Genomic DNA, 27,482 nt, shown 5'->3' on the forward strand with positions numbered 1-27,482 from the left:
TCTCTGGGGAGGCTGTGAAAGACAAAAATGCCCTCAGAAGAACTCTTTCAGTACTTGTTGAGCATGTTTCAAACGCCTGCTCTCACTGATTAAACAAGGTTTCCTTTCAAGCTATATATATATATATATATATATATATATATATATATATATATATATATATATATATATATATAATTTTTATTTTATTTTATTTTATTTTTTTTGCTTGGAGAGCGCGGCGTCAGGTGTGCGCTAAGGGGGATAGTCCGTGTGCCGTTGACACCTCCTCACTCTCACCGGGTGGGACAGGAGGACACACGCCCGGCTGTCGAAGAGAATTAAGTTTTGCGTGCCAGGAGCAGCTTTCTAATCTCTGATCTCTTGGATTATTCCTTTCACGGACGGGACTTAGTCCTTGTCCGTGGTTTTTTGTTTTGTTTTGTTTTTTGTTGGGGGGGGTTTTTTTAACCACAATTTTACGCGCACTCTGCACAATTTTGTGCGCTCATATTTGCAGCTCTGGATATTTCACGATGGATTAAGCACTCATTACTTTTAGCCTACATTTTAATTTATTTCATCAGAACAATTGTGGATTAGTTAAAGGCTCACAGGATGCCAAGCGATGCTGATCTTTTGGTCACTGAAGCGCATAACCACTTTGGATTAAAAGCCAGTGCGTTTCCACAGCTCTTAGGCAAAGCACCTGCTTATTCTCCCGAGACCTTCTAACCTGTTTCCCTCCTTTACTGACGCACTGGGATGGAAATCGAGCTGAGACCAAGGCTGTGTTTTTTGGTCAAAGGAGAGCGTGGCTATGGATTTCATCTGCATGGCGAGCGGAATAGAGGAGGACAATTTATCCGCAAAGTCGAGCCCGGCTCCTCGGCTGACCTGGCCGGGCTGCGACCAGGTGACCGGTTGGTGGAGGTGAACGGAGAGAATGTAGAGAATGAAACTCATCATCAAGTGAGTTTTGGTTCGGTAATTTATATTTATTTTCATGTGTTTGCTTGGTTGAAATGATCCAGGAATGCCCATGAACCCTTACATATGCAACGAGTACCTGTTAGACCACTTTCTCTTGCCTGAGGAGTAGGAGAGAGTGGGGTTGTAAAATGGGTCAGTGTGAGCCTTTTGTGATGGGAATGACTTTTTGCCTTTGTCATAACACAAAAGTGCAATGTAATGTAAATGTAATGAGCTGATCAGTTCATTGTAAACAGCTTAGACTGAATGACACATCTAACCATTTTAATATATATGAAACTCCTTGCTGTTACTCCTTTCTCCTCTCTGAAGGTAGTGAACAGGATCCGTGAGGTGCCCCACCGCACCAGACTGTTGGTGGTGGATAGAGAAACAGAAGACTACCTCCGCAGCCATGGCCTGGCCTGCACAGAGGACCTGGCCATTGAGATGGGAACCCTCTCCCCACGTCCCTCTCCTGGGCAGACACCCTGCATCTCTCCCAGAGCTAATTCACCCATGACGCCCAGCTACACTCCTGTGTTTCATTATCCAGCTGCAGAGTCACCCACTCGCATGATCACACAAGGCAAGGTCAAGAGCTCCTCCGTGACTTCAAGTATCGTGACAGACCCAGAGGTAAGAGTGAGCATCAAGACACTTTTTATGAGCACCAGAGGAACAGTTGAGTCTTCAAAATAATTCTATGTGATTACTGTGAACCAATGTGTTAATGTGCTAAGAGTGTGTAAGACCTGATGTTTCTCATGCACTAATCTGTACTTGGCTGGCATGCTGCCTGGATTCAGTCTCAGACAAGTACTTTTAGAAAGCCTGTTGACTTGTCTTAACAGGTAAGACTGAAAAAATCCAACAATAACAAATCACAAGGCTGACCTCCTGAAACTCGCTTAAATGGGGTTAAAACATTAAGATGAAGGTACATGAATTTCTTCATAAAATATAAAATTGTATGTGGGAGTTTAAATAATTATTATTAATTATGAGGTAGGTGTCTTGGACTGACATTTACAGTGGCACAGTGGTTAGCACTGTCGCCACACAGCAAGAAGGTGCTGGGTTCAAATCCATCAAAAGTGTTCCTGTGGGTTATATCCCTCCCAAAGACATGCAGTTGGTTAGGTTAACTGGTAATTCTAAATTGTCCATAAGGTTGGATGTGAGTGCAAATGGTTGTCTGTCTTACCCCTGTGACAGACTGGTGATCTGTCCAGAGTGTACCCTGCTTCTTACCTTTTGGCAGTTGGGATAAGCTCCACCCCCCCCCCCCCCTCCAGAACCCTTAACTGGATAAGCGTAAAAGGATGGGGGGACTATTTGGGAGGTTAAATCACTTTCTGTTTCATTGAGCTAGCTGTCTTGGACAGAGATGATATCCACAAGAAGTGAAAATGCTCCACCCCATGGTTTCGGTTCATTGCTTGTTTTTTTTCTATGCAGGGGATCAATGTAAAAAATAGGGAGACCACATGCCTGAAAACTTGATCATAATTATATATTTTTGTAATGAAAAACTATTATTTTGAAGCATTTTATGCATGCTTTGCCTGGCAGTAATAGGGCCACATGGGTAGCGTGGTAAGGGAATATACTATGATGCAACATAGAGGCTGTTTGCATTGAAATTTCAGTCTGTGTTACAGAAGTCTTACACCCACACAGGTTTGCAGAAACACACTTGTTACTTTCCTCTCTAGTCAAAATGCATTGTCAAATATTACTGCTCTATATTTAGCATTTCCTGTGATTCAGGAATCTGCTTAAATATGATGAAAGGTCATTGTTACATCAGTTTTAAGCCACTGTTGTCTCAGACAGGTGCGAACATTTAGAATACAGAATTTAGCTGTAATTAAAGAGTGCTGTCTCTTTGAGCATCATCACCTCTCATTGATGTAATCTGGTTCTTCCCACCTGACTGAACACCAGTGACAAATACAGTGCACAATACAATAGTTATTGTTTAGACAGACTTTTATTTTGAGAATATAGTGTGAAGTTGTAGTTGAAATAGTCTTAAAACTTTGTTCTGTTTTATATACAGAGAATAATGAGGTGAAGTACAGCAGGACTACAGGCTACATTAAAACAGTCGAAAAATGTGAGCCTTCTAGCAAAGTTCTTATTTTGCTTCAGTGAGAGTCTGCACTGCATCTGCCTGCAAAAAATTCTTGTTGTAAATTCTTTGTTAACAAAATAAACACAAAATCATTTAACCCTCTTGAGGCGGGCGTTGCCAATTTGCAACAGTTAAAAACTAACAACCTGATTACCCCACATACATATTTTATGATTTTTTTTTACTCAGGAGTACCACTGCAGGACTTGGTTGTGCATTAGCAACAAAAAGTTTAATTTGAGCCTGAGAGGGTTAAAGTCCTAAATTTCAGTGTGTGTGATGGAGCAAAAACAAAATTTCCAAAAGTGCCCACCAGACCTCAATGTGACGTTGTAATGTCAGTCTTGCTGCAGAAATAAACAGCAACTGGCTGTCAGAGATTTAGCTGTTTGGGATATAAACAAAGAGGACCAGGATCTTTAAGGCCAGTGGCTCACGTCAGACTGCCATCTGTTTAGCTCAAGGCAGAGCAAATAGCGGCTGTTGCTTTGATGGCCATTACAGCAGCTTATTTTCAGGAAAAGGTTTGCATAAAGAATAAAATGAAATATAAGAAATCTCTCTACATCAATGTTACACCACAGCCAACAGCTGCTCAAACTAAAAGTTAACTAAGCTTTACATTATGTTGTGCAGGTGTTACTGTGGCCACCACCTCTGCAGGGAACAACGTGAGTCTCTAACATATCATTTGCAAGGGCCTTTTCTTTTAGATTTCTGATGTTTTAAAGTTGCTTTGTAGGCACATAATTAGTGTGAAAATATAATACAAGACAAAATAAAATATGACGCAGTGCAGGAAGTGGACCAAAATCCAGGATTCATAGGTAAACCAGGTAAACATAAAAATGAACTTTTTACTAGGAAGCCAAACTCCACAAGGTGCAAAAATATAGAAATCCAGTCCACTTAATTCTAAAACATAAACTGAGAGCCATGAGGGACTTTAAATAGAGGCATTCACAAAAGACAAAAGGAGCCCGCAAATATATATACACAGAAGGGTAATTACTGAAGAGTACAGACAACTGAGAAACACATGAGAAACAAAATATTCACAGCATAAAACCATATGAGATTAATGCTAACATAAGTAAGGGGAACCCAGACTCTAAAGTAAAGACTCTAAACAACAAAGCACAACAACTAAAACTAAAGATACAAGATAGTTACAAATTAATTCAAAGTCTAAAAACTCAAAAACTGAAAAGCACAATAGAGTTGTAGCTGAAAGGGGCTACATAAATCTTTTTAAAGACCAGAACAAACTGGGACAAATTATTGCTACTGTCCATGGGAGTGGACCTCCTGTGGAGACCTAAAATAAGTGAGCAACCCCACAGCAACACAACTGCAAAAATCAATACAGCTTCGTACAGTCTTTGTTGTCAAGTCTTCCAGTCGAACAAAATCTCTAAAAGTTGTGTTATAAAGACATCACACACACACACACACACACAAAAGCAATGTCATTATCAGAACTTTATCCCAACTGTTCCCAAGGCTTGTTTGCTACCTCAGCTCGTAAATGTTTTGAAATAATGAAGCAACCGTGAAATCTAAATTTTACAGGAGAATGTCAGGGATGATTTAAAAAGTACTTATTACCCAAGTGGTACCACGGCACAGATTTATCTGGGCACTAGCTTGTAACCACCAGACGCTTAGTTTGTGTCTCCCACTGGTCTCAGAGGCAATGCCACGGGAAAAATAAACCTGGATTGACCATGTTACAGTCCCGACCTTAACCAAACACACTGTGTGACAGGATCAGAACAAGCGTATTCAATCCTGGCATCCTAGAAATATTGATGAAGTTTTGTTGGGAGGAATGCTCCAGAATTCTTACTTGTTGCTGTAAAAGTCTCATGAGTAGCTACAGGAAACATATGATGGAGGATGCTGCTAAAGGATTTTCTATATTATAGTTACATCTGGGATTTTTTTGGACCTGAACTTTTTTTTGCAGCTGCCTGTATCATTTACACAGAAGGATAATTCTGTGTATATGATACATATACTTTTTTGCAGATGTGCACAAGAGACAAAATTTTTATGCCCTTGACGAGCACATCACATACACAGACACAGTGGCTCTAATTTCTCCACTTCTGTGTCATTTGTCTTGTGACTGACATTCACGTCATGGTACGTGTAAATACAGACACATTTTCATTGCTCCGTGGTGTTATTATGGAAGCAGATGCCCATATACAACAGTCTAATATAACTACAGTGTTGGCTGGTATTACAGTTGCACATTGATCTGGCTTAGTCACAGAAATGCTACCTGCATACAGACACACTTCGCTTCCACTTGCTGTGTTCAATTACTCAGACTCAGACTAAAAACAATATATCATTTGTTATTGCTTAGATGTTATAGGATAGATATAGAAAAAAGCATCTGTTAGTGTGCAGATTTCTGCGTTTACCATTCAGTTAATTGTTTTTATTGTCAGATAATTATTAAAATGTGGTTTTCAAGAGCCCAAAAAGGACTTTTTGTCTGACAATTAGAGCAAAAATACAAAGATATTTTAAACCTGAAGCAAGACTCTAAAACAGTGTTTTCCATTGCAGGCAATTAATTCTGTGTGTTGACCTGCCTATTTGATTATCATTAATATAATATGCAAATATTTTATCTACAGAGGAAAAGTTTTAGATCCTCAAATGGATCAGTTGAGATATTTCCAGATAAGCATGTCCTGCAGTTTTGATGTGTCAGCTATTTTGGGTCAACATGACAAATACAGCTAATCCGTCTATAATATAACAGAGATCTTTAAAAACAGTTGCTGTGTTGTTCCTTAGCTAAAGCTGACAGTCAGGGATGAACCTTTCCGCACTGTAGTTATTCATATATGTTTGCTACTCCTGGAGTTGTGAGTGCTTTGCATTCAGTTTTTGTTTGAGCAGAGAGCACAGCGATCTGTCACAACGCCCTCAGGCCAGCTTACCCATGAAGGTGTAGTCAGAACTGCGTCACTCAACAGTCAATATTAAATGCTACCCTCAGGACAAGGACTAATACAAGTCACTGGTGCAAAACACACAGAGACACACACACACAAAGCCAGCATGTACCTAGTACTATAAGCCAAAGTCAAGGTCTGAGCAGCAGCTGAGTCATACGCTGTGCCAATTCTTGTCACAGGAGATTAGGCCCTTCATTGGGCTTAATGTGTTTTCGCCAGATCCACTTAGACTACTAATTCAACCTGGCAACCACTACCTTCTGATCAACTTTTAGTGCACCCGCAATATTGTGTAAGGTAAACCTCCACCTTATTCTTTTATCCAACCGAAAGGTGGAGGCAACTGTAGCTGATCCCTGGTGTGATAGCCAATCCATCAAAGAGCTAACCCAGAGAAACAGACAGCCTAACACTTTCACCTCCACACCTGTGGAAGTTTGCACACGAAATGTAAAACTGCATATAGCAAAATATCTTAAGTGTGCAAAAAAACGTCTGTTCTGTTCATTTTGACTCGTAATGTACGTGTGAAACTTATTAGAACTGAATTATGTCAAAAAATAATTTGATATGATCATATTGTCATTACACCATTGTACTGAAAGCTGATACACCACAATGAATGAATGCCCAGAACAATCTGTTGCAATCCAATACAAGAGCCTTGTTATAAATGATATCTTGGGGCAGCTGTACTGTGACGTTTTTGCTTGTTTCTTGTTAGAAAAAAGACATTTTGACATCAAACTAGATTAGGATTGGATAAAAACAAAATATCAACCTAACCAACAATTTCTACATATTGCACATTTAAAGGATCGCCTCTGTGTCAAGAACTCGGAGCTGCTGCTTACTGTATAACAGCGTGAAACGTTACATATTTGATAAATATGTAAAGAATAGTGAGTTCTTCACACAGTTAATTCTTACAGGACACTAGTATGTTCTTTTGAATTAAATACTAAACCCACCTCCCATTTTATCAGACAACCAGTTTCAATGTTGTGGCTAATTGCTGTAAACTGAGAGTCACCAGTTTATAAGGTGGAGTAAGTTCAGATAAAGGATCTTTACGAACCTTATATTGTATTAAGTGTTTATCACATAATTTGCTATAAAATATAATGTGTTTATAGTATACTTCATATCACAGCAAGCTACGCTGACATAGTCGACGTTTTCTTTTCCAGGCATTGAATCTCACATGATTATAAACTCCTTAAGTCTATTACATCGAATCTGCGTTCATGTATTTAATCAAAGGTTCATCATCAATGTCTCTGTTAAACATGGACAAAGTCTGAAACAGTGTTATCAGCATATGTAAAAGTAACCCATATGAGCCAAAGTCTCAGGTTGTCTGACCGACAAGAGTAGGCTGTTTTTTCCCCACTCTTGGCTCTGTATGATGTCATAAAGAGGAGAAAGAGGAGGTATCCCAAATACGGCTCCTGAGTAGTTTTTGCTTCATGGTAGAGCTCATTTCTGCTCTTTTTTTCTTTTAACAAGTAAAAATAATAACAACCAGGCAACAATTGCCACAAAATCAAACGGCATCCATGCGGTATTTAGTTGACACTAAATACCGCATGGTTTCTATTGACAGCTATTTTGTAAAATCCAAATCCTTTGTAAAGTTTATAAAGAGTCCTCAGACCTTTTCAAAATGTTTGCTTGCCCTTCAGTATTGGTGTTATTCTCTCTAATGGAAATTTTTAGGTTGTACATTATTCATCTTATAACATTATTAAATGTTAAGCCTTATCAGTATATCAAACATTATTGAGTTAAATGTTAAGGATTATACTGCATTAATACATACACACACAAACTCAGGGGAAATAGATTTAATTTGGTTGACCTCACCTCTCATTAGTTTCAACTGGCCAGTGTTGTGGTAATGTGTATCTTCTCCATCGCTATCGAAAACATTTAAACATTACTTTTTGTTAAAAGTAAAAGTAATCTTTGCTTTTCTTTTTCATTCTTTTATAGCTGCAGGTAGAGCCTTCGCCAGAGCCAGCCGTTCAGCTCCTTCCCCGTTTGTGTCAGATGGTAAAGGGACAGCAAGGCTATGGCTTTAATCTGCACAGCGATAAGAAAAAGCGTGGACAGTTTGTACGTGCCGTGGATCCCGACTCACCTGCTGAGAGTTCAGGCATGCGTCCTGGAGACAGAATATTGCAGGTAAACTAAAATCATTTAGTCATTTTTTTTTTTAAATACCTGGTGATTATTGGAAGTCTTCATTTATTTGTCGTTAATTTTGGGATAAAAACATCAGCTCCTGTCAGTCTGTGTGGGAAAGCGATGTTTTTTACTGGCAAAAAGAAAGTGAAGTCTTATGGGATACTCACGGACAGAGATTTTTATTCTATGTTGGGTAAAGGAAGTGTGAGGAGGCAGGAAGGGAATTCATGCAAATCATTCTGGATTTGATCTTTTCATACCTTTTGATTGTCACGTAGTTTTAAAGCCACTCTCTATTCTTTGTCCTGTGTCGTGCCTTTAGGCTCTTTAATTGTGCTGTTTTTGTCTCCAATGCTGTTCTGTTTTTGTTTTCTGTCTCAGGTGAATGGAGTGACCACAGAGGGCCTGAGGCACTCAGAAGTCGTAGGCCTCATCAGAGCAGCAGGGGATGAAGTACGCCTCCTAGTGGTGGACCAGGAGACAGACGAGCTCTTTAACAGACTGGGAATCATACCTACTATCACCCACATTAAAGGTTAAATAGTGCCTGTGCTATTAGACACAGTTATTTTTGTTCTTGAGAGGAGATGCTTATTATTGTTTCGGTTTTCACAGAAGTGTGTGTGGATGACCCAGCCCCTGAGAGTGAGCCACCTACGCCCTCTCCAACCACTGAATTCTCTGCCACAGAGGCACCGATAATAAACGTCACCATGACAAACTCCCTGATTACAAAACTGTCTCCCAAGTCCCGTACCAATGGCAGCTCAGCGTCCCAGTCCTCCAGAAGTTCCACCACCCAGTCAGAGATCAGCAGCTCAGACATGAGCTTTCAGGTGAGAGAGGAATTATTTATGAGACCCATCTTAGGGCTTAAAAAGAAGGTGACTGGACTTCTTTGAACAGAGGGCGTGGCTTACAATACCAACTCTCAGGGACTTATAATGCACTCTTGAGATCCCTTTCCAGGAGCCTCAATCCCTACTCACACCTGATGAGAATCCACACCGTGCATCTGGTGACCTAATAGGCCTCACCTTGGGACTCTCAGCCTTTTGATTTTTAGGCACAGTCACCTTCTTTTCAAGCTCCTAAGACTACCGTGACCTGTATGAGTCAGAACCTACACAGAAATGATGTGCGAGATCAACAATACGATCTGAAAATGATAGTGTAATTAAAGAAAGTGTGTTTGTGTGTACTGTAGATCCCTGATGAGGATGACAGTCATATTCCAGACCCTTTTATGGACAGCGGTCTGCGTCTTAGCCCAACAGCTGCCGAGGCTAAGCAAAAGGTCCTGGGCAGCCGCAACAGGAAAAGAGCACCCCCTATGGACTGGAGCAAGAAACAAGAGATCTTCAGCAACTTCTGACCCCATTAAGGGGTAAAATAAGAGACTGAAACAAAGTGGGGATTGATATCATGATTGCTGCAAGAGCATAGCTTCACTTTGCAAAGGCATGTGGAAGGAAAGAGGTGCAAGAAGATAAACTGTATAAGGAAAGGAACATTTGTGGTAATATTCTTAAATTTTATTCTGTGTATAAAATCATTTTAAGATATTGCATAATATTGTCTATATGTCTACTTTCCAGTGTCTTTAAGGACCAAGACATGCCCTGTGGATGTGTCAGGAATCTGGCTGTATTAAACAATGACATTTGATGATTGGCAGATCATTTACTGTTTTTATGGTGCCCAGACCACAGAGGGTGTATCAAATCATAGCAATTTCACAGCCATGAGCACAGTGCTCTCATGTCTCTATGATATTATCTGTACCTGCTGTATTTGCTGTAGATAAATGTTTCTTTTTTTCCTCTGTATATATCTATGTCTATATCTATGTGTGTATAGATAGATATAGATATATAGATATATAGATATATATAGATATAGATATATATAGATAAAGCTTTTTTATTATTATTATTTTCAATTATAAATGAAGCCATCAGACTGGCATCCTGGAGTAGGTAGTCACCATATGTGTTCAATATCTCAGCTTAGGTACCATGTGACTTTTAAATGTGAATTCAGGGCAATGTTATATATGATGTTTAATCACTTCAGCACTTTTCTTAAATGGTCCACAGTGATTTCTACACCAGAAAATATTTAAAAGTTAGACTAAGTAGCCTCTGATTACTTGTTTTAGCTTTGTAAATTATTTTCTTGTCAATGTGCCCATTTATTTCTCGCTGTGTGAAATAAACTTTCATAATATGAGCAAAATGCGACAGTAGTGTTGTAATATCCAGGTCTGACAAGCATTTATGCGCAAGGCCAATCCTAACCTTCATCCAGCTGCTCCTGTTTGGGGTCACCTCAGCAGATCATTCATTTCCAACACTTCCTGTTGTCATATTCCTCTGTCGCACACGTCGCCATCTCCACAAGCCTCGTATTTGCCCTTTTCCTTTTGTCTGGCAGCTACAACTATCATTGCTGTGGAGGAATGTTGACAATGATCCAAAACACACCAGTAAGTCAAACTCTGCACGACTCTGAAAAAAAAATGAAGGTTTTGGAGTGACATAGTCAAAGTGTGGGCTTAAATCCAACTGAGGCGCTTTGGCGTGACCTTAAACGGGCCATTTATGCTCACAAACCCTCCACTGTGGTTGAATTTCAACAAATCTGCAAAGAAGAACCTAAATTCTTCCACATCGATGTCTAATATTAAAATTTGTTTGATGATCTGAAAGATTTAGGTTGCTCAACTGGCAGTTTCTCATGAACGCTATGACCCGTTCAGCTGTTCAACCACCATCCCTTTGCATCTTTTTCCATTAATCCCACCAAAAGTTGTTAGTTAGCAGAACTGCTGGTAAGAGAAACTTTAAAAATTAAGTGCTTTAGCTTAGTGAAAGAAACAACTACATGATTTCAGTATGAAGGTGTGTACATGTGCAATTCTAAAGGTCAACAATCTTTTGGATTTTATTTTAAAAAATAAATCCAAAAGGTCTTGTTAGATATGATTTAGTGCAGAAAACAACCAAAACATTCTGTTCAGAGGATAGACTTTAAAGTTCTGATGCTGGCCTATAAAGCTCTGAATGGTTTAGGACCAAAATACATCAATGACCTCCTGACCCAGTATGAACCATCCAGATCCCTCAGGTCATCTGGATCCGGTCTTTTATCAGTTCCCAGAGTCAGAACCAGACACGGAGAAGCTGCATTCAGCTTTTATGCTCCTTATATCTGGAACAAACTCCCAGAAAGCCTCAGATCAGCTGAAACACTCAGTTTATTTAAATCCAGGTTGAAGACTCACCTGTTCTCAGCTGCATTTGAATAAAGCACCAAATCCACACTTTAAGCTTAAATTTCAAAACTTACATTTAACTACTGATTTTATCTACTGTTCTGATTTTATCTGTTTTGATTTTATATACTGTTTTGTTTGTTTGTTTGTTAATTAGTTAGTTAGTTTATTTGCTTGTTTTAATCAATTTTAAATCATGCTTTTTATTTGTTCTTGTTTCTAATGTCTCTGTAAAGCACTTTGAATCACCTTGTTGTTGAATTGTGCTATACAAATAAACTTGCCTTGCCTTGCCTTGCCTTCAGGTGAAATTATATTTGTAGGTTTGCTCTTCAAGCATTGTAGCAAAAACCAGACCAGAGTGAACTGTAACTAAAGTCTTCATGAGGTCATGGCAAAAATATCTGGCCCTGTGGGACCATCAGCTCTTCCCTTCTTCTTTGTGAACTTTGTAAATTGAACAAAAAGCTGAATAAGGACACCAACAGAAGATGAAAGCCTGTTCGTATCAGTTTACAGCTGAAACAAACACATATAGAAACAACTGAGCCTACATTTTTATCTGTCAAAGCGAGCGAGCCAGCTTTCTCACAGTTTTTGCATTGGATGCAGATTTTGTGTGCTGATCTACGTGTGATGGTGTCTCAGTACAGAGACGGAAAAGGGACAGGTAAGGAAGGAAACACTGGGAGAGAAGTGATCAGACAGAAAAGAGCTTAACTCGGGGGTTTCCCTGAACGTTCTCTGCCCAAACTTCACCTCAAGCTTCAGGCTAAATCCCTCTCATGTACCTCGACTAGTTTGCAAACTGTAAACAAAGCTTTGTGATGCAGTGTTATTCAACTCTAACACTCTGTATAAATTAAATTTTATTAGCTCCATTACCTCATCCTTAAATCTTGTGATTGAGTGCAGCTGCTTTAAATTACTGTGTATGAGTTTATATGAAAGCTGGATGTTCGTGCACGTTATACGTCATTAAAAGTCACCGAATTCTCCTTTTTAAGCGTTTTTTCAAGTACTTAATTTTTTTTTATTGCTGATAGAATTTTTTAATTTCCCACAAACCTCTTCAACTGGCTGAAATATCTCCATTAAATATCCTGGAAAGAGTTCTGAGCTCTGAGAAATTATACGTCCCAGATGTTTGTGGTTCAGTGTTGGTGAGTGAAATTCTTGTATTCTATCAACATAATTAGAAAGTAGCCTATGTATGTCTGTGCATTGTAGCTGTGCAATTTAGGGAGTCACTACTGACGTTAAAAGTATAACATGCTAATGCTATATGCTACAAAATGCTAATATGGAGGCTTCAAATGCAGAATCCATGAACTAAAGGCTGTTGTTATATACACTCGTATAAGATATTTTAGTTCACAATTAAAAGTAGCTGAGAAAGAAATGTTATGCATGTACTATGTTACATTTATGTTGAATGTGTTTAATCACTGACCCAGTCTGCAGTCTGCGGTGGATCATATTACTCATAACATTTTATAAACGCATTTCCATAGATGTGCCCGAAATGCACTACAATGATCAAAACAATACATCTTAATTTTGAAAATGAAATTGGTATATTAAAAAAATCTACACTGAGCAGTGAAAAATGTGTGAAATATATACAAAGTTCATATTTGAAATTAAGTAAATAAACTGCAGATACAAGATACAAACATCTGAATATGCCACATTTTCTCTCCGTGAACATCTACACAATAAAGTAACTGTTCTTCCTGTTCCTCCAGATCTATAAGTGACCCTTGCAGATTAAGAGACACTGTAATGTTTTCTGGGATAAAGGTAACAGTTTAGCGGGACAGCTGGGACGTTTGCATCATTACTTTTCAGTACAAGAGCCAGGTCTGCTGTGAAAACTAAACAGAGCAAGCGATGTTACTTTTATTTCCTGAGAGTCCTGCAGTGCGCTTTTGTAAAACATCCACCTTTGTGCCAAGTAGAGTTCCTGACGAGGTGACCTGAGGAAATTCTGGTAACATTAATATTTCCAGAGATAACTCATGGCTGAACATGATGGAGTTTGCAGCTCAGTTTTGCATGAACAGAAAATACAGCATAAAAACAAACAAACTTTTAAGCCCTAAGGGCTAAGGATTTTTAAGAGTTAAGAATTCACACCAAACCGTCATCCTTTGATAAAAAACACTGGACTGGCAACTGTAACAATCACCCTTCAGCATGCACGTCATGATTTATTTCACGACTCCACTATCCATTTGGACTTTTGAGATTCCACACAAACTATAAATCATATAATAGACTGAAAGCATTTTTATTTCTATTCCCATCTTCCAAAAAAGGGAACAAGACTGGCGAGAGGAATTCACAGAAAAACAAAAAGTACCAAAGTCTTTCTGCCAAACTGCAACATTATCATGCTTTTTATTATATAAACAGAACGGACACATAAACTGCTTCTTTTCCTCTTAAAGAAGCCGTGATGCCCCCACTTTCACTTCAAATTCATCATAATCTTGACTGGCACTGAAGAAGACAAAGAAACAAAATACACCGACCTTGCCAATACAAAAACTGCTCATGAAGATTTAAAAAAAAAAAAATATATAGCAGTAAAGCAAAAAACAAGCAACCACAAACATTTTTATGTGTTTTCAAGCTTTGAACTAAGAGACAGTGGCGAGAGAATTAAACTGGGGTTGAGATTATCTCATATTTGAAATAACTAAGGATCGGTTTGATTATCTCTATGGTCACAGTCTAGGTCAAACCAAGTACCACTGCGTGTTTCCAAATGTCAACATGCTGCAAAACACTGGCAGATTATCAAATGGAAAAAAAAAAAATCCCTGTAGTCAATTTTGCTGGAAAAACCTTAACAATGATTATCCATAAAAGCCCCACTGTGCGTCTAACTCTACACCAGCACGACAAACAAGGTGACTATTGGAAATAGCAGCTCACCTCTAATCACTGTCTGCTTTTAAAATTTCAGTGGCTATTGCTCTTTGGCAGTGTCCTAGCTTTTATTATTTTAAGTGTACTGTGCTCTTGTCTTATTGTGATTTGAGGTGGTGTGTTGGTGTGTAAAGGGCAATCATTTTTTTCTAAAATATCCATCAAACTGCACACACACACACACACACACACACACACACACACACACACACACTTTCACGCACGCAAAGTGAAAACACCGACACTGAGCATGCACACAAAGTATGCTGGGGCAGGCTACAACCCTTCCAAATACAGAAAGAAAATATCATTTGCATCCCTACTGTGCACACATCATAACTAAACTATCAAAAACATGCTCATAGGTAAAAAAAAAAGGTACTCATGCGCACCTACACATGCAGGATCACACACACACACATACATTCACACGCACACACGTACCACTCAGCAATATGGCAAGGTTAGTCATTGTAAAAGTGCGGATTAGTCGCAGTTTCACAAAGTTATTTTTATTTGCCATTTAGTATTGGGATATTTTTGCCAGTCACAGACACTTAATTTCACAGTGCAACACAGTATGACAAACACTGACATTAGGGTCAAACCATATCATATGGGTGAGGTTAAAAAAAAAAAAATCCATACAAAAACAAAATATAGGTAAAATAAAAATTTTTTAAAAAGTGCAAAAAAACAACTTAGTCACTGAAAATAGCATTAATTCATTTTTTGTGTTAAGTGTGCGAATTTAAATCCACTATATAAAAAAACAAAACAAAAACAAAAACAAGAATCATCAGTAGCAGCAAAAAAAGGACCAGTTTTAAAACATTATAAAGATCACAATGACACTGCCAATCACTGTTTTACTTAAGATATTGATATGGCATCAAATGGATATCAGTACGAATGTAGACAAACACATACACACTCACACACATACAAAAAAAACAAACAAACAAACACACACACTTGGTCACAGTTAACAGGTGCCAAAGGACATCGCGGTGGGAGTCAAGTTTTAGCTCGGTACCATATCAAAAACAATACACATTTCACGGACTGTTAACACAGAATGCCGAAGTAAGGATTTATAAACTGCACATGCACACACGTGCGCGCGTGCACATTCACACGCACAAAGCTGCACAGAGACAACTAAAAATGTGATTTTCTTGGTAATATTTCCTCCCCCTCTGGAGAGAAAACAAATGTGTTAGCCCTAATCCTCCCTTCCTAGAGGAATGGTTGCTGTGAAGCCAAGAGGAAAAGATGCTTAGTTTTTTTCCCTCCTGCTCTCTTACTCTGGTTTGATCAGGTAGAAAATGTGACAGGAATACGTCTGATAGATAGAAAGCTCTGTGAAGCAGCACTCTGGTCAAAAATGAAGGTAGGAAACACAGATGAAGATAGCTAGATTATCTTACAGTTAAGTATTGTTTCAGTGACTATGGATGAAGTAATTTATACTGAATCCTATTCCCCGGAAAAGAAATGTATCACCCAGAAAATGAACAGAATTTAGACACCTGTCGGTCCCTAACTACATGTAGTAGGTCTTAAAAAGTCTAAATTATAGTGCCACCTACAGTCTGTTACATGTACTGAATGTACAGCATGTGCAAGTTAAAGTGTGAGAGTCTGTGTTCGTTGGTCTGTCTCTGTCGGTCAAGAATTACTCTTAAGTTTAAGAATCCCATTAAAATCTCAGCTGTCCCTGTCCTCAAAGCCAAGTAACAGACCTTTCTGTGGCTCTTTTTTCCCTTCCTTATTACTGAATTCCCTCCGTTTCTTTCCCTGAACTCACTCTATGCTGGTATCTTTCCCTGCCTCTCCTCTTTCCCATCCTGTCTCTCCCTCCATCTCTCCTCCGTCTCCTTCTCTCTGTCCCTCTCTATCTGTCCCTACCAGTTAGTTTTTCTGTGTCAGGTCCCTGCCTAGTTAATCTAGAGGTGTCCTCCCTGTCCCTCCCTCCCACCCGCCTACCCTCCCTCTATGGACAAACACATAGGGCGTGGGGGCCGTCCATCAGGGGGAGCGGCCAATAGCATCCCTCTCCCTCCCCCCAGATCAGGGCAGTGCAATACACAGATGGATGAGTTTCCCATTCACCCTCCTCCTGCTGGCTCACCTGGAAGGAGCGAAAAGTGAGAGAGAGATGGACACAAATAAGTTAATATTAATCAAATGCAGTTTGTGCCTAAAAATGCAGTTTAAATGAAGCTGGATGTGGCATTACCTCTTAGGTGGGTGTAGAGAATCTAAACCCCATAGCAGGCTGCCAGTCTCTCCTTCAGCAGTGGTGGGAACTGCTCTGAAAACTGTTGCCAGTTCTCCTCCCCAACCTGCTCCTTAAAACCATGCAAGATCTTTGGAAACAGAAAAATGGCATCTCTTCAATATCTCAAGCAGGCAGGAGAAGTGGACTGATCGAGAAACAGTCCAGTGAAAAAGCATAATTACAACCTCAGGATCTTGTGTTATTATCTGCTCTAAAATTTCCACTTTGTCTCTATATGTTATGCTGCAACCACTGCTTACTGCATTACAGACCCACTGAATGTGTCACTTGTGGTCACATTTTAACCACCACAACTACAACCGAGCCAGCAATCCAGCTGAAGATAGCCGGTTAGCAGTGATTCAACTTTCAAAATAATGCAATAGTTCTCTTAGAGGAACATAAAAAACAAAAACTTAAATAAGGAGCCGTATATAGCTGAGAGAGTCCCACCTAAGTAAAGTATGTGTGTGCAAAACAGTGTCCAGTAAGTGGTTACTTCCTTCAGGGACATGGAGTGAAACTAATAGGCATCACCCAATATTTTCTGGAGACCTACGTCATATAGTATCAAAATACTATAAACTAGGCCAAAATCAGCTTAGATCAAAATAGTATAAAATAGGGCTGTTCGATATAACGATGCATATCGGATGACGATATGAAAACGTCCATCGTTTCATTTTACGCTATCATTTATTTCGTGGTGTCGCAAAATAAACTGTTTACGCAAATATTTTTTCATCGTTTTGATGGTCACTGTAGAATTTCTTAAAGTTCTCGCTTTCTCTTAATATAACCACACCACGGACGGACAAGCGACAGTTTTTATGCGTTGCCGTTAGCAACAACGACGGTAAAACCATCTCGTGGCTCCGCTGTCCGCTTCTTTGTTTTCCACATAAACCTTTCAAAATAAATCTGAAGATCCTGTTGAGATTTTTCAAAATAAACTGAATTACGTGAAATAGCATGCAGAGTGTTTACGGACAAGAAGCTAAAAAGAGCCGTCAGGTGCTAAAAAATAAACCTTAGACACGCCATAAAATAACAACTCAAAGAAAATTGCGGCCGTTTCAACTTATGTAACACTCGACTCCAGGTACACGATGCCCAGCTGAAAACACTTCACGCAAGTCGAGATTCACAGAATTTACAGAAAATGTAACATTTGTGATACATACCGTTGTCGGGACAATAAATGTCTTATATCAGGATATGAGATTTTAGTCATATCGCACAGCCCTAGTATAAAAGGTAAATTTATAGACCAGGCAGATTTACCAATTTCATTTTGTTCGCCATAGAGGAACGGGGTATTATGAAACAGGTCAGTAATCAAATGCATCAAAGGAAGGGTCCTACACAAGTTCTGTTGCAATGCAATCAGTCTGATCCAAATCCATATTAAGGGTTCCTTTTATAATGAAGCCCAGCACACTGATACATTAGACTGAATTAAACATTACTGAATGGATCCTTGTGCTTTGACGTTTGTCTGTCTAGTCTTAGATCACACTTTATGTGATGGACCCTGAGGGGAATGTGTGCAGTCAGTTTTTCTGCATAGAAACATCCCTGTCTGTGCTGCTGAGGTTCATAGTTAACACTCTGCTGCGCCTAAGGTCACTGCACCTCACACCGAGTCACTCTCAGAGGGAGAGGAGACAGAAGGATGGTACTAGCTGTGGAAACAAGAACTCGCCCCTTAAAATGAGGTGGACCCTCACCTTGTAGAACATGTCTCTCAGGTCATCTTTAGGATTGACCCAGGAGGCCACAGCGTCACAGAAGAAGATGAAGTCCTGAACAAACACAGGAAGAGATCAACCTCAACACTATCTTTTGATTTAATTTACAGCCAAATACGCACACTGTGAATCCTAATGACTGCAATGAGCAGTGTCTCACCTGCACCACACCTCCAGGGTTCACGCCAATCATAATGCAAATCCCACGGAAGGCGGAGTCTTTCTCCTCGTTGTCTCGGATGTTTCGGAGAGACGTACACCTGCATTGTGCAATTATTAACCAGTTAGTGACCGCTAAGCATGATGCTGCCAGAATTGTGAGTTCACAAGTCCCATTTTAATAAGAGATAAACCAAATCAAAAATTTATGGGAGACATGCAAACTGTTGTGTCACTGTGAAAGACGACTTATTTTGCTATTGGGCTTGAAGAAAAGAATTCTTATTCCCAAGGAATTAGTAACAATTCTGGAAATCATTTAAAGAATGAAGTTATGTAAATGATAATTCATCCATTAGAACAAAGTATCTTAAGTCTGCATTTTCACTTCAACCTCACTTTTCAGACTCAGAATCAAACCATCTCTCACCAGGGTCGGATGAACTGCGGCAACATGGGCGCGACCTCCTGAGGACACACATAGCCCAGCCGGCCAATGGTGATTGCTGGAAGAGAACAGAGATGAGTCAAACCTGCTCTTAGATAAATGCGTATTTGTATCTGTACAAGTCCCTTCCCTTCCCCTTGAAAGCATGTATAAAATGATCTGTGAAATCATATACCGGTGTTCTCCAACAGGGTCTTGGGAGTATTGGGTCGATTAATAATCTCCACCAGCTGGTTCAGAACCATAGCAATGTATGGCTGCATCTCCACTCCTGACAGAGAAATAAAAATAAAATGAGACACACGACATCTCACACTGTACAGCCGTACATCAAAAAGTTAGCATAAATACATAGAACAAAAACTGGGCTTCTTCCACGTACCCATCTGCATGCAGATCTCTCCTATGGCCCAGGTAGCGTTGTTGCAGACGGAGATGAACTCTGGGTTCAGATTTGTTCCGAGGATTGGCATGAATTCAGCTAAGAGAGACACAAAATGTTAAAAAGTAGAATTATGGGATACGTATATGTATGTACAGGTGTGTAAGGGTAACAGACAGCTAAATGTTTACCGATACAGGGTTTGACATGAGGAAAGCAAGCCTTGGTCAAGTCACCCAGCAGAGCAAATGAACTCTGTCTTACTTCGGGCATCGTATCCTGGGACAAAAGAGACAGAAAGACAAGGAGTAATGTGAATATACACCATCAAATGACTGAAAGAATTTGGCACATCTAACACGTCGTGGCAGTTGTCCTCCTCCTTCTTCTGCGATTTTGAAAAAAATAAAACATTGCAAAACATGAGCAGTTTAAAACAAAAAAAAGTGTTTCTTTCCAGATAAACCTTCTGTGATCAAATGGCTGCAAGCGCTGAGCACTCTGCTACAAATATAGCACATTTCCTCTGGCTACTTCACATTAAAATTAAATGCAGAGTGAAAAGTAGTGGAAAATATCCTGTTTACATGAGCATTTCTAAATACAACTGATACAAAGAACCAGGGATTTAAAAAAAAAAAAAAAAAAATCCATTACATGAAATTACACTAATACTGATGTACATGCATGCAGCTAATTTGATTCAGAGAGAGAGTCAGAGATTCATACACCAACATTAAAAATGAAAACTTAAACATATACAGCATTGACTCTGAATGATCTCTGGAAAGGCATTCACACAAACATAGGCTCTCCTCACCTGCATGCATTGGAAAAGCAGGGTCATGATATTACTGCGAGCCACGAGTGTGTCCACGTGGCCTCCGAGTCCCTCTGCCAAGCCACTTAAAAGATCCAAGGCCACAATCATGAAGTCCTTGTCGGGTGCTTCATACTGATCTGGCTGCTGACTGTACATCTGAGATGTACGCAAAACGAGTGTCATTTATGTAAAGCAGCAAAAGCATAAATTGTGAGTAATTAAATATGCATGTTTGGTTCACCATGGCCTGAGCAAGGGTCTTCTGGACCAGGGTGACACAGCGCTGATAGACGGGCTCACAATAGGGAAGGAAGCCGCTCTGCAGCGCTGTGGCAACAGATGACAGACACTCGAGCAGAGGGAAGAGATCTTTGTCCTCATCCTTCAACTCATTCCACTTGGCTATCAGTGGAGGCATCAGCTTTTGTATGTACTCCTAAACAAAACAAGAGGGAGATTTTTGTCTTTGTTTTTTGTCATTTTTGTGTAAATGCATGCAGCTGTGTCTAAAACGTTCGGGCTCACAGGCTGGTTGAGATGGTGTCCCACAGAGTCTGCCAGTGTTCCTATGGCATCATAGAGGATGAGGAGGTTTTTGTGCTGGTACTTCCCAAAAGCAAAAACCAGGGTGTCCAGGATAAAGCTCAGGTATGGTACCAGCTCTGTGCATGCTTCTTCCTCCAGAGTGGCAAATGCACTTTGAGGAAGGACGCAATTTGTTTAACCACTTATTAGTAAGAAACTAGAAAGCACACAGAAAACAAAGAAAAGGGAAGATCTGTACCTGCATGCAGCCTCTTGTACTCTCTTGTTGCCATCCAGGATCCGTTTGAGCAGCTCCGTCATGAGGGGTTTGAGGTGAGCATCAGGGGGCTGGCTGACCACCCAGTGGGCATAGCGACTGAGGGTCCAGCAGGCAATGGAGCGCACCAAGGCCTTCTTGTCACATAAACACTGGATGAGGTGAGGGATAAGCTCAGGCAAGTAAGGTACCATACCCTGCATACATCCTGGAAGGATAAACATAATTTATTTATCACTATTGTGGAAATGAGAAAAGAATTTGTTTTGATATTTCTAAAATTTAAAAAAGAATTAAAAAAAAAATGTTTTATAAAAGATTACACAATATGTGGGGGGTCTCCCCATAGTTACAGTCTTAAACTTATCATCTATGATCAGTTTTCTTTAGAGGGGACCTAGGTAAACAACACATACCCATTTTCTGTCATATACAAAAGTAATCCCTAGGAGCCAAAGGTTCAGTTTTCAGATTGCTCTAAGTGCTTTGTTTCAGGCAGTTTTTGTACTCTTGGTTCTGGTCAGTGAGAGCAGATATCCTTAATGTGATCTCAGATAGGGCTGGGCCATATCATAACATTCACGGTAATACCGGTATAATGTTGGGCAACGATAAGAAAATGAAATATCGCGATAGAATATGGGTAAAACGCACAGTGCCTTTGTTTTCATACGCACATGGCGGAAAAAGCATGGCGGCGACGGAGAATGAGAAGAGCGAAAGTGGATCGTTAAATGAAACAGATGAACCAGAATTGGTTTGTAAAAATGCTGTAACTTCAGTGGTGTGGAACTGGTTTGGCTTTTGTCCCTCCGATACACAACAAAGCACTATTTTTGGTAGAGCATGCTAGCGGGCCGTCGTTATTACCGTGTTTTTTGGAAAATACGGCACACTTAAAATCAATACTTGGATTTTTCTGAAAATCAACAGTGCCCCTTATAATCCCGTGTGCCTTCTGTATGAATTCTGGTTGTGTTTACTGACCTCGAAACGATTTTATGTGGTACACGGCGCTCAAAAATATGTCAAATGTTTTGTCTAGTGTCAATTATATTGTCAGTTATATAGTTATCGCAAATTTTCAAATGTATATCGCGATAAATGTTTTTGGTCATATTGCCCTGCTCTAATCTCAGATACACAGCTCTGGCTGTAGCAAAAAAAATCCATCCACCTTCTGTTCAAGCAATAGGCAAGTTAGCTTAAAAGGAGGGGCCAAGAAAACTAACATGGCTTGTTTCAGTAGTGGATGAACTGGGGTACCACAAAAAGCCCAGATTAAAACTAGAAATTTATTTTTTCTCAGGTAAAATAGAAAAACATATTAAGTCCCCTTTACTGTGCTTCTGCCTCATCTTACCCTCAGCAATAGCCCCAAGCACCAGGATGCCGGACTCCTTGATGACCCAATCAGGATGGAAAAGCAGGCCTTTGAGCAAGGGGAGGAGATGAGGCAGCAACTCCTCACGAAACACGTTGGCAAGAACATCCAGAGCGGCAGCAGAGCACTTCCCTGAAAAGAGGAAAATCCAGGATCAGTGTTGGATAACTATGTTATAATAAAAGGTACCACAACAGGGTTATAATGGTTATAATAAAGAGGATAAGTAGGTGGGGTTTTTTGGTAAATGCTCCCCAGAGAAATCAATCCATTTCTATTCATATCTCTCACATACCTGCGCGTGCACGCACTCTTGCAAACACACACGGGGCGCTTAACAAATTTGTTACACCACCACCCAATGAAGGTTAATAATTAAACATTAACAATTAACAGTATCGGTAATTGCTAAAATCATTTTTTATGTTTCTGTAATGAGTAATTCACCGGTATGTGCACACTCTTTAACCAAAAACTGTTTTGAATGCTAACCCTAAACCTTGTCCATGAATTTTCAAATGTACTGTTTTGAAGAAAAAAATAGAAGAAAAAAAAAAGTGAAGCACTTTTTTAATATTAATACTACACAACAAAACAGTATATAATAGGTTTTAGGTTGAAAGACGTTTTTGACATGACGCAGTTTCCACGCAGGTTCAAAAAACCTACAGGATCCCTTTTCAATCAAACATCCTTGTATTCTATTCTACTTTAACCTTAATTTTAAAATAATGTTCAAAAGATCACCCAGTCCTACCTCTTTCCTTCTAATGCTTAGATTATTTTATGTCACAAAAGATTTCACAAGAACCTTTTCTTTATTAATAATTTAGTTCTACGTTTAATTTTTTGTGCTGTTCTGCTCCATTTTACTTGTTTTGGTAAGGAAATCTAATCTAACTTTAATTCTAACTTTGCATGCGAAACTCACGTAGGTTCCAATCAGACAGCGTGTCATCATCATCGTCCTCATCTTCATCGATGTCCTCCCCCTCCTCGCCCTCCCCTCCTTCATGCTGCAGGGTGACAGTGCGGGACTTGTGGAAGCGAGGCTTGATGTCCTGCTCGCTGTCTGGAATCGTCTCGTCCTCTTCAACATCACCCTGGAGGAGATCAGAGCTCAAGGTGAATTCAGAACACAGGTAAACAGCAAAACACAAGAAGAGATGCCAGATTTGTCCAGAGGATGCTAACCTTTAGTAGAATGATATCTATTTCAGAATACTTCATCCCATTCACCAGTATAGGTATCAGTCTGAAAAGGAAAAAAAAAAAAGATAAGGAAACACATTACTACTCAGATGAAATTATCTCATCATTAAACCAGTCCTTGCTATGGGAGAAAGTGAGCACTTACTGGACCAAGTGGCCAGAAAGGGCCTCTTTACAGATGGGCTGTTCAGCCAGTGTCAGCCAGAACTCACAGGCCTCCAGGGCCACGTTCTCATCTGGGTCCTGCGTCCGCTGGAGCATATACTGGGAAAAAAAACCCCCCAACAACAAGTGATTAAGAAGATGAGAAAGCGACAGCCAAACATAGTTTAAGGTCGAGATGAGTCAGGCCTTTACCTGGATGATGCTGTGCATGTGAGGGATGAGACGGTCAATTCGGACTTCTAGGAGCATGACCAGAGCCCTGCACACATTCTTCCTCACTTCACTGTCCTCGTCCCCAGCCAGAGCAAACAGACTCTGGATAGAAAATAAACAAACAACAGAAAGAAAACAAATTAAAAACGGGAAGGAAAGACAGGTAGGGTCAACAAAGGTGAAGGAACAAAAACAATTTATTATTCATTTATTATTCTAGAGGTTTTATGAGGCTTTACACCTTTACTATAAAACGTGTGCAGGTCTGTTTAATTATTTTACATGTGCTGGCAATCTACCCACATCCACAAACTAACTAGAGTCTAGGAACATTTTGGCCCATCACTGACACAGCAGACATGTCGCTCAACAGGAATAAATATGCAACCTTTTCTTTTTTGTTTTACAGAACACAGGGCAAAAAAAACGGCTTGGAACATTTTAGAAATTATGTCATCACATAGTTTGTCCAGCAGAGCAGCTCAGACTTCATTGTTTACAAAACTGTCAGCACTGTCTGCAACACATGTGGCAGAGTATATCACAGCTGAGCAGATGGTGGTGCGGCGCCAAATGGTGTTTTCACAGTAAGCTGAAAAAGTGCCGTGTTCATGCAGCTTCTGTTTGAAGTCAAAAAGAGGCTTTCGCAAAAACCCCCCCAAAAAAACCCAAACAACAACAACAAAAATACCTTCATGGAGCAAAATTTTGCGATCCTCGTAAAAACGTAAGTAAAAGTAAAAAATGTTGAATTGCTCACCTCAATAAAGGTGTCGATGTTATCCATCAGAGCCTGAGCTCGGCCAATGATAAACTGGTTCACACAAGCTATAGCATGGGACCTTGGCGAAAAAGAAAAAACAAGAGATAATTTTAACAAGGAGATTTTAGATGAGGAGGAAAGGAAAACTGCTAATTCTGCAAGATTCAGACACTGAGACTTGGATTTCACTGACCTGATCTTGGGGCTGCAATGTTTGAAAAACTGGAGGAATTTGGGGATCATGATGTTAAGAGGTCTGTTCAAAGCATCGCTATCCAACAACTCTGATGAATCCTCACAGATCTTTTGCAGTGCTCCAAAAGAACCCTGCCAAAAAAAAAACAAATCAGAAACAAATTACAAAAGAAACAGACACAAACCTTATCACCAAAATAGTACCAAATTTTCATTGCAAGGCTGTGCATGTGTTTAAGGTATGTAACCCTAACCTCGCAGGTGTTATAGTCCTCCGAGTTGAGCAAGTTACAGAGCTGAGGCAGCAGCTCTGGCCAGGTCTGCAGCTCTCCTTTGGAGGCGATGGTCGTGATCAGAATGCCTTTATAATAAAGAGTTAAAAAGTTACACACTAGTACATTAGGCTTTAAAACCCAGCCGGATAACTCACCCTCTGTCATTTAAAGATCTTGAAAATACAACGCTTTCTCCCACACAACCATATTACCTGCAAAAATTCACCCACCTCCATAATAATCTGACTCACACTGCTGAAAAACTCCATCTAACTAAACCTTTTATTTCTCAAGCTTCCCTCTCTGACTGAAACACCCACCGATTGTAGCTCTGATAAGCGGTGAAGGGTCTCCGATGTTGTTGAGGCATTCTCGTTTGATGAAGTCTGCCACATTGGGAGGGAAGTTCTGGTAGTGAGCTTTCACATTGTTCTTCAGAATCAGACCGCTCAGAGAGCGAGTGGGCTCATCTTGAGAAGGAAGACAGCAGAGAGGCAACATGAAAACCCAAAAGGAGGTGGTGAGATACAGAGAGGTAAGCAAAGATGAAAAAAATCTAGTACGCGTTTTTTTTGTTTGTTTGTTTTAATTATAAATTTGATGTGCACAAACTCACCTTCAGATTTTAGGCTTGTGAGAACAAAGATGAGATAGTTGTTGAAATCTGGAAACTGGTTAAGCTGTTCCAGTTTCTGCAGAGTCTGTTAAGGAGTTGAATCATCTATAAATACAGAGCAAGAATTCACACATCCTCACAGACCTTCATTTCACAGACACTTGATGCAAGCTGAACAAACAGTATCTTCTCATTGTCCTCCAAACTGACACACCAGCTCTCATGGGGGAGGCAACATTTCACACCTTCTCCTCTCACCCTAACTGTCAAACACACACACATACAGAGCCAGATGTAAGGATACTTCTTGCACAGCTCTCTGTGTTGCTGTGTCTGGGGACTGGGAATCCTTGAGTAACTGAAGCACTTGCTGCAGACCTTGTTCATCCGGCTGCCACTCCATCCTACAACAGAACACACACACGTTACCCGTTTAGGGGCTCACTGCAGCACCTGTAATCTTACAAATCAAAACGCCATGTAATGACTACAGAACAAATGAATTATGCTGACTTATTAAAAGCATCAAATTCTAAAATAGCCTCAAAACCGGTTCTTTGAATCGTAATTTGAGACAAAATGCTGGAGTCAGTGTAAATATGTATAGCGTAGCAAAACAGTGCTGCGGAAGCAGTGGCGTTTATGAACATTTGACATTTCTGGCGAGGACCACCAACAACCAGTGGTCATTTAAGGCTTCACGAATAAGTAGCTAAACATCAACAACTATCAACCGTGACCCTAAGAACCTTTTCTACGTGAGGCCCAGACAGTAAAGGCGCAAATGTCTCGCTCCATCAGCTAGCAAGCTAGCCTGGCGTCGCAGTAACAGGTAAACGATTCACTGATTGCCGAAACGCTTTCTCACATCAACTACCCGGCTGCCACAGTTATGTTTTAATCCAAGCCACAAAAGCCGCTAAAGGGGTTCAATTAATATGCATAACAAGGCAGCCGCACACCAACCCCCCCTTTCCCCCGGCAGCTATCAGTAGCACCGCTAGCTAACAGCATCCTGAAAGTACCGCGAAAGGTTTTACCTGGTTTCTCCGATGTGGTAGATCTATATTCCTACAGACAACCGCGCAGATGCAATGTACCAACTAACATTAAATAATATATATATCCGCGGTCTGTGTAGGTAAATACAAACTTCTAATCGCAGTAGATCTACGTGGTTGCTATGCTAGTTGGTATGTGACAGAGATTGCATGCCTTGCAATCAAGCCGGGTGATCTGTATGATCACGTTCGGCTTCCGTATTCGAGCGAGGTGAAAGCGACGTAAACAACTTTAAGTATTACTGTTATTTCAGTCTGTGTTCAGCATTTATGAGCATTTGCCGCTTAATTAATAATGCATGTATGATTATAAAATTATGATAACATTTTATTCCGTGAACGGAGCAGATTATACAATATACCTACGTCGGTTTGTGCGGTTTCATTTTTCTCCACTAGATGGAGCCATATTCAACGCCTCTAGCCTGTTAGCTATGTGTATGAAGTGAGACAGGGCGTTGACAGAAAAACAC

General features: G+C 40.0%; 2 protein-coding genes across 3 annotated transcripts; one reads left to right on the forward strand and one right to left on the reverse strand.

Moving 5' to 3' along the window:
- The first annotated feature begins 323 nt into the window (after positions 1 to 323).
- On the forward strand, positions 324 to 9,876 carry nherf2 (NHERF family PDZ scaffold protein 2). Its single transcript, XM_004539035.5, has 6 exons — positions 324 to 951; positions 1,285 to 1,590; positions 8,068 to 8,259; positions 8,644 to 8,797; positions 8,878 to 9,098; positions 9,470 to 9,876. Exons 1-6 carry the CDS (start codon positions 745 to 747, stop codon positions 9,635 to 9,637), a joined length of 1,248 nt encoding a protein of 415 aa, XP_004539092.1. The 5' UTR covers positions 324 to 744; the 3' UTR covers positions 9,638 to 9,876.
- A 3,940-nt stretch (positions 9,877 to 13,816) lies between these two features.
- tnpo2b (transportin 2b) lies at positions 13,817 to 27,195 on the reverse strand. Of its 2 annotated transcripts, none has more exons than XM_004539034.4 (24): positions 26,989 to 27,195; positions 26,253 to 26,352; positions 25,949 to 26,024; positions 25,653 to 25,802; positions 25,312 to 25,418; positions 25,056 to 25,189; positions 24,860 to 24,941; positions 24,079 to 24,201; positions 23,867 to 23,985; positions 23,704 to 23,764; positions 23,441 to 23,612; positions 22,489 to 22,641; positions 21,108 to 21,333; positions 20,849 to 21,020; positions 20,565 to 20,759; positions 20,321 to 20,479; positions 19,692 to 19,779; positions 19,501 to 19,599; positions 19,294 to 19,389; positions 19,101 to 19,176; positions 18,672 to 18,771; positions 18,491 to 18,565; positions 16,719 to 16,848; positions 13,817 to 16,610 (listed from the first exon to the last, which is right to left on the reverse strand). In XM_004539034.4, the coding sequence occupies exons 2-23, from the start codon at positions 26,349 to 26,351 to the stop codon at positions 16,741 to 16,743; spliced, it is 2,670 nt and encodes an 889-aa protein (XP_004539091.1). In that variant the 5' UTR covers position 26,352; positions 26,989 to 27,195; the 3' UTR covers positions 13,817 to 16,610; positions 16,719 to 16,740. The 2 variants fall into 2 exon arrangements, with proteins under 2 accessions (XP_004539091.1, XP_004539090.1); XM_004539033.4 differs by having other exon boundaries at positions 19,692 to 19,785.
- Positions 27,196 to 27,482: the final 287 nt, after the last annotated feature.

The sequence above is a fragment of the Maylandia zebra genome, linkage group LG6 (assembly GCF_041146795.1).
Source record: "Maylandia zebra isolate NMK-2024a linkage group LG6, Mzebra_GT3a, whole genome shotgun sequence".
Classification (NCBI taxonomy): Eukaryota; Metazoa; Chordata; class Actinopteri; order Cichliformes; family Cichlidae; genus Maylandia; species Maylandia zebra.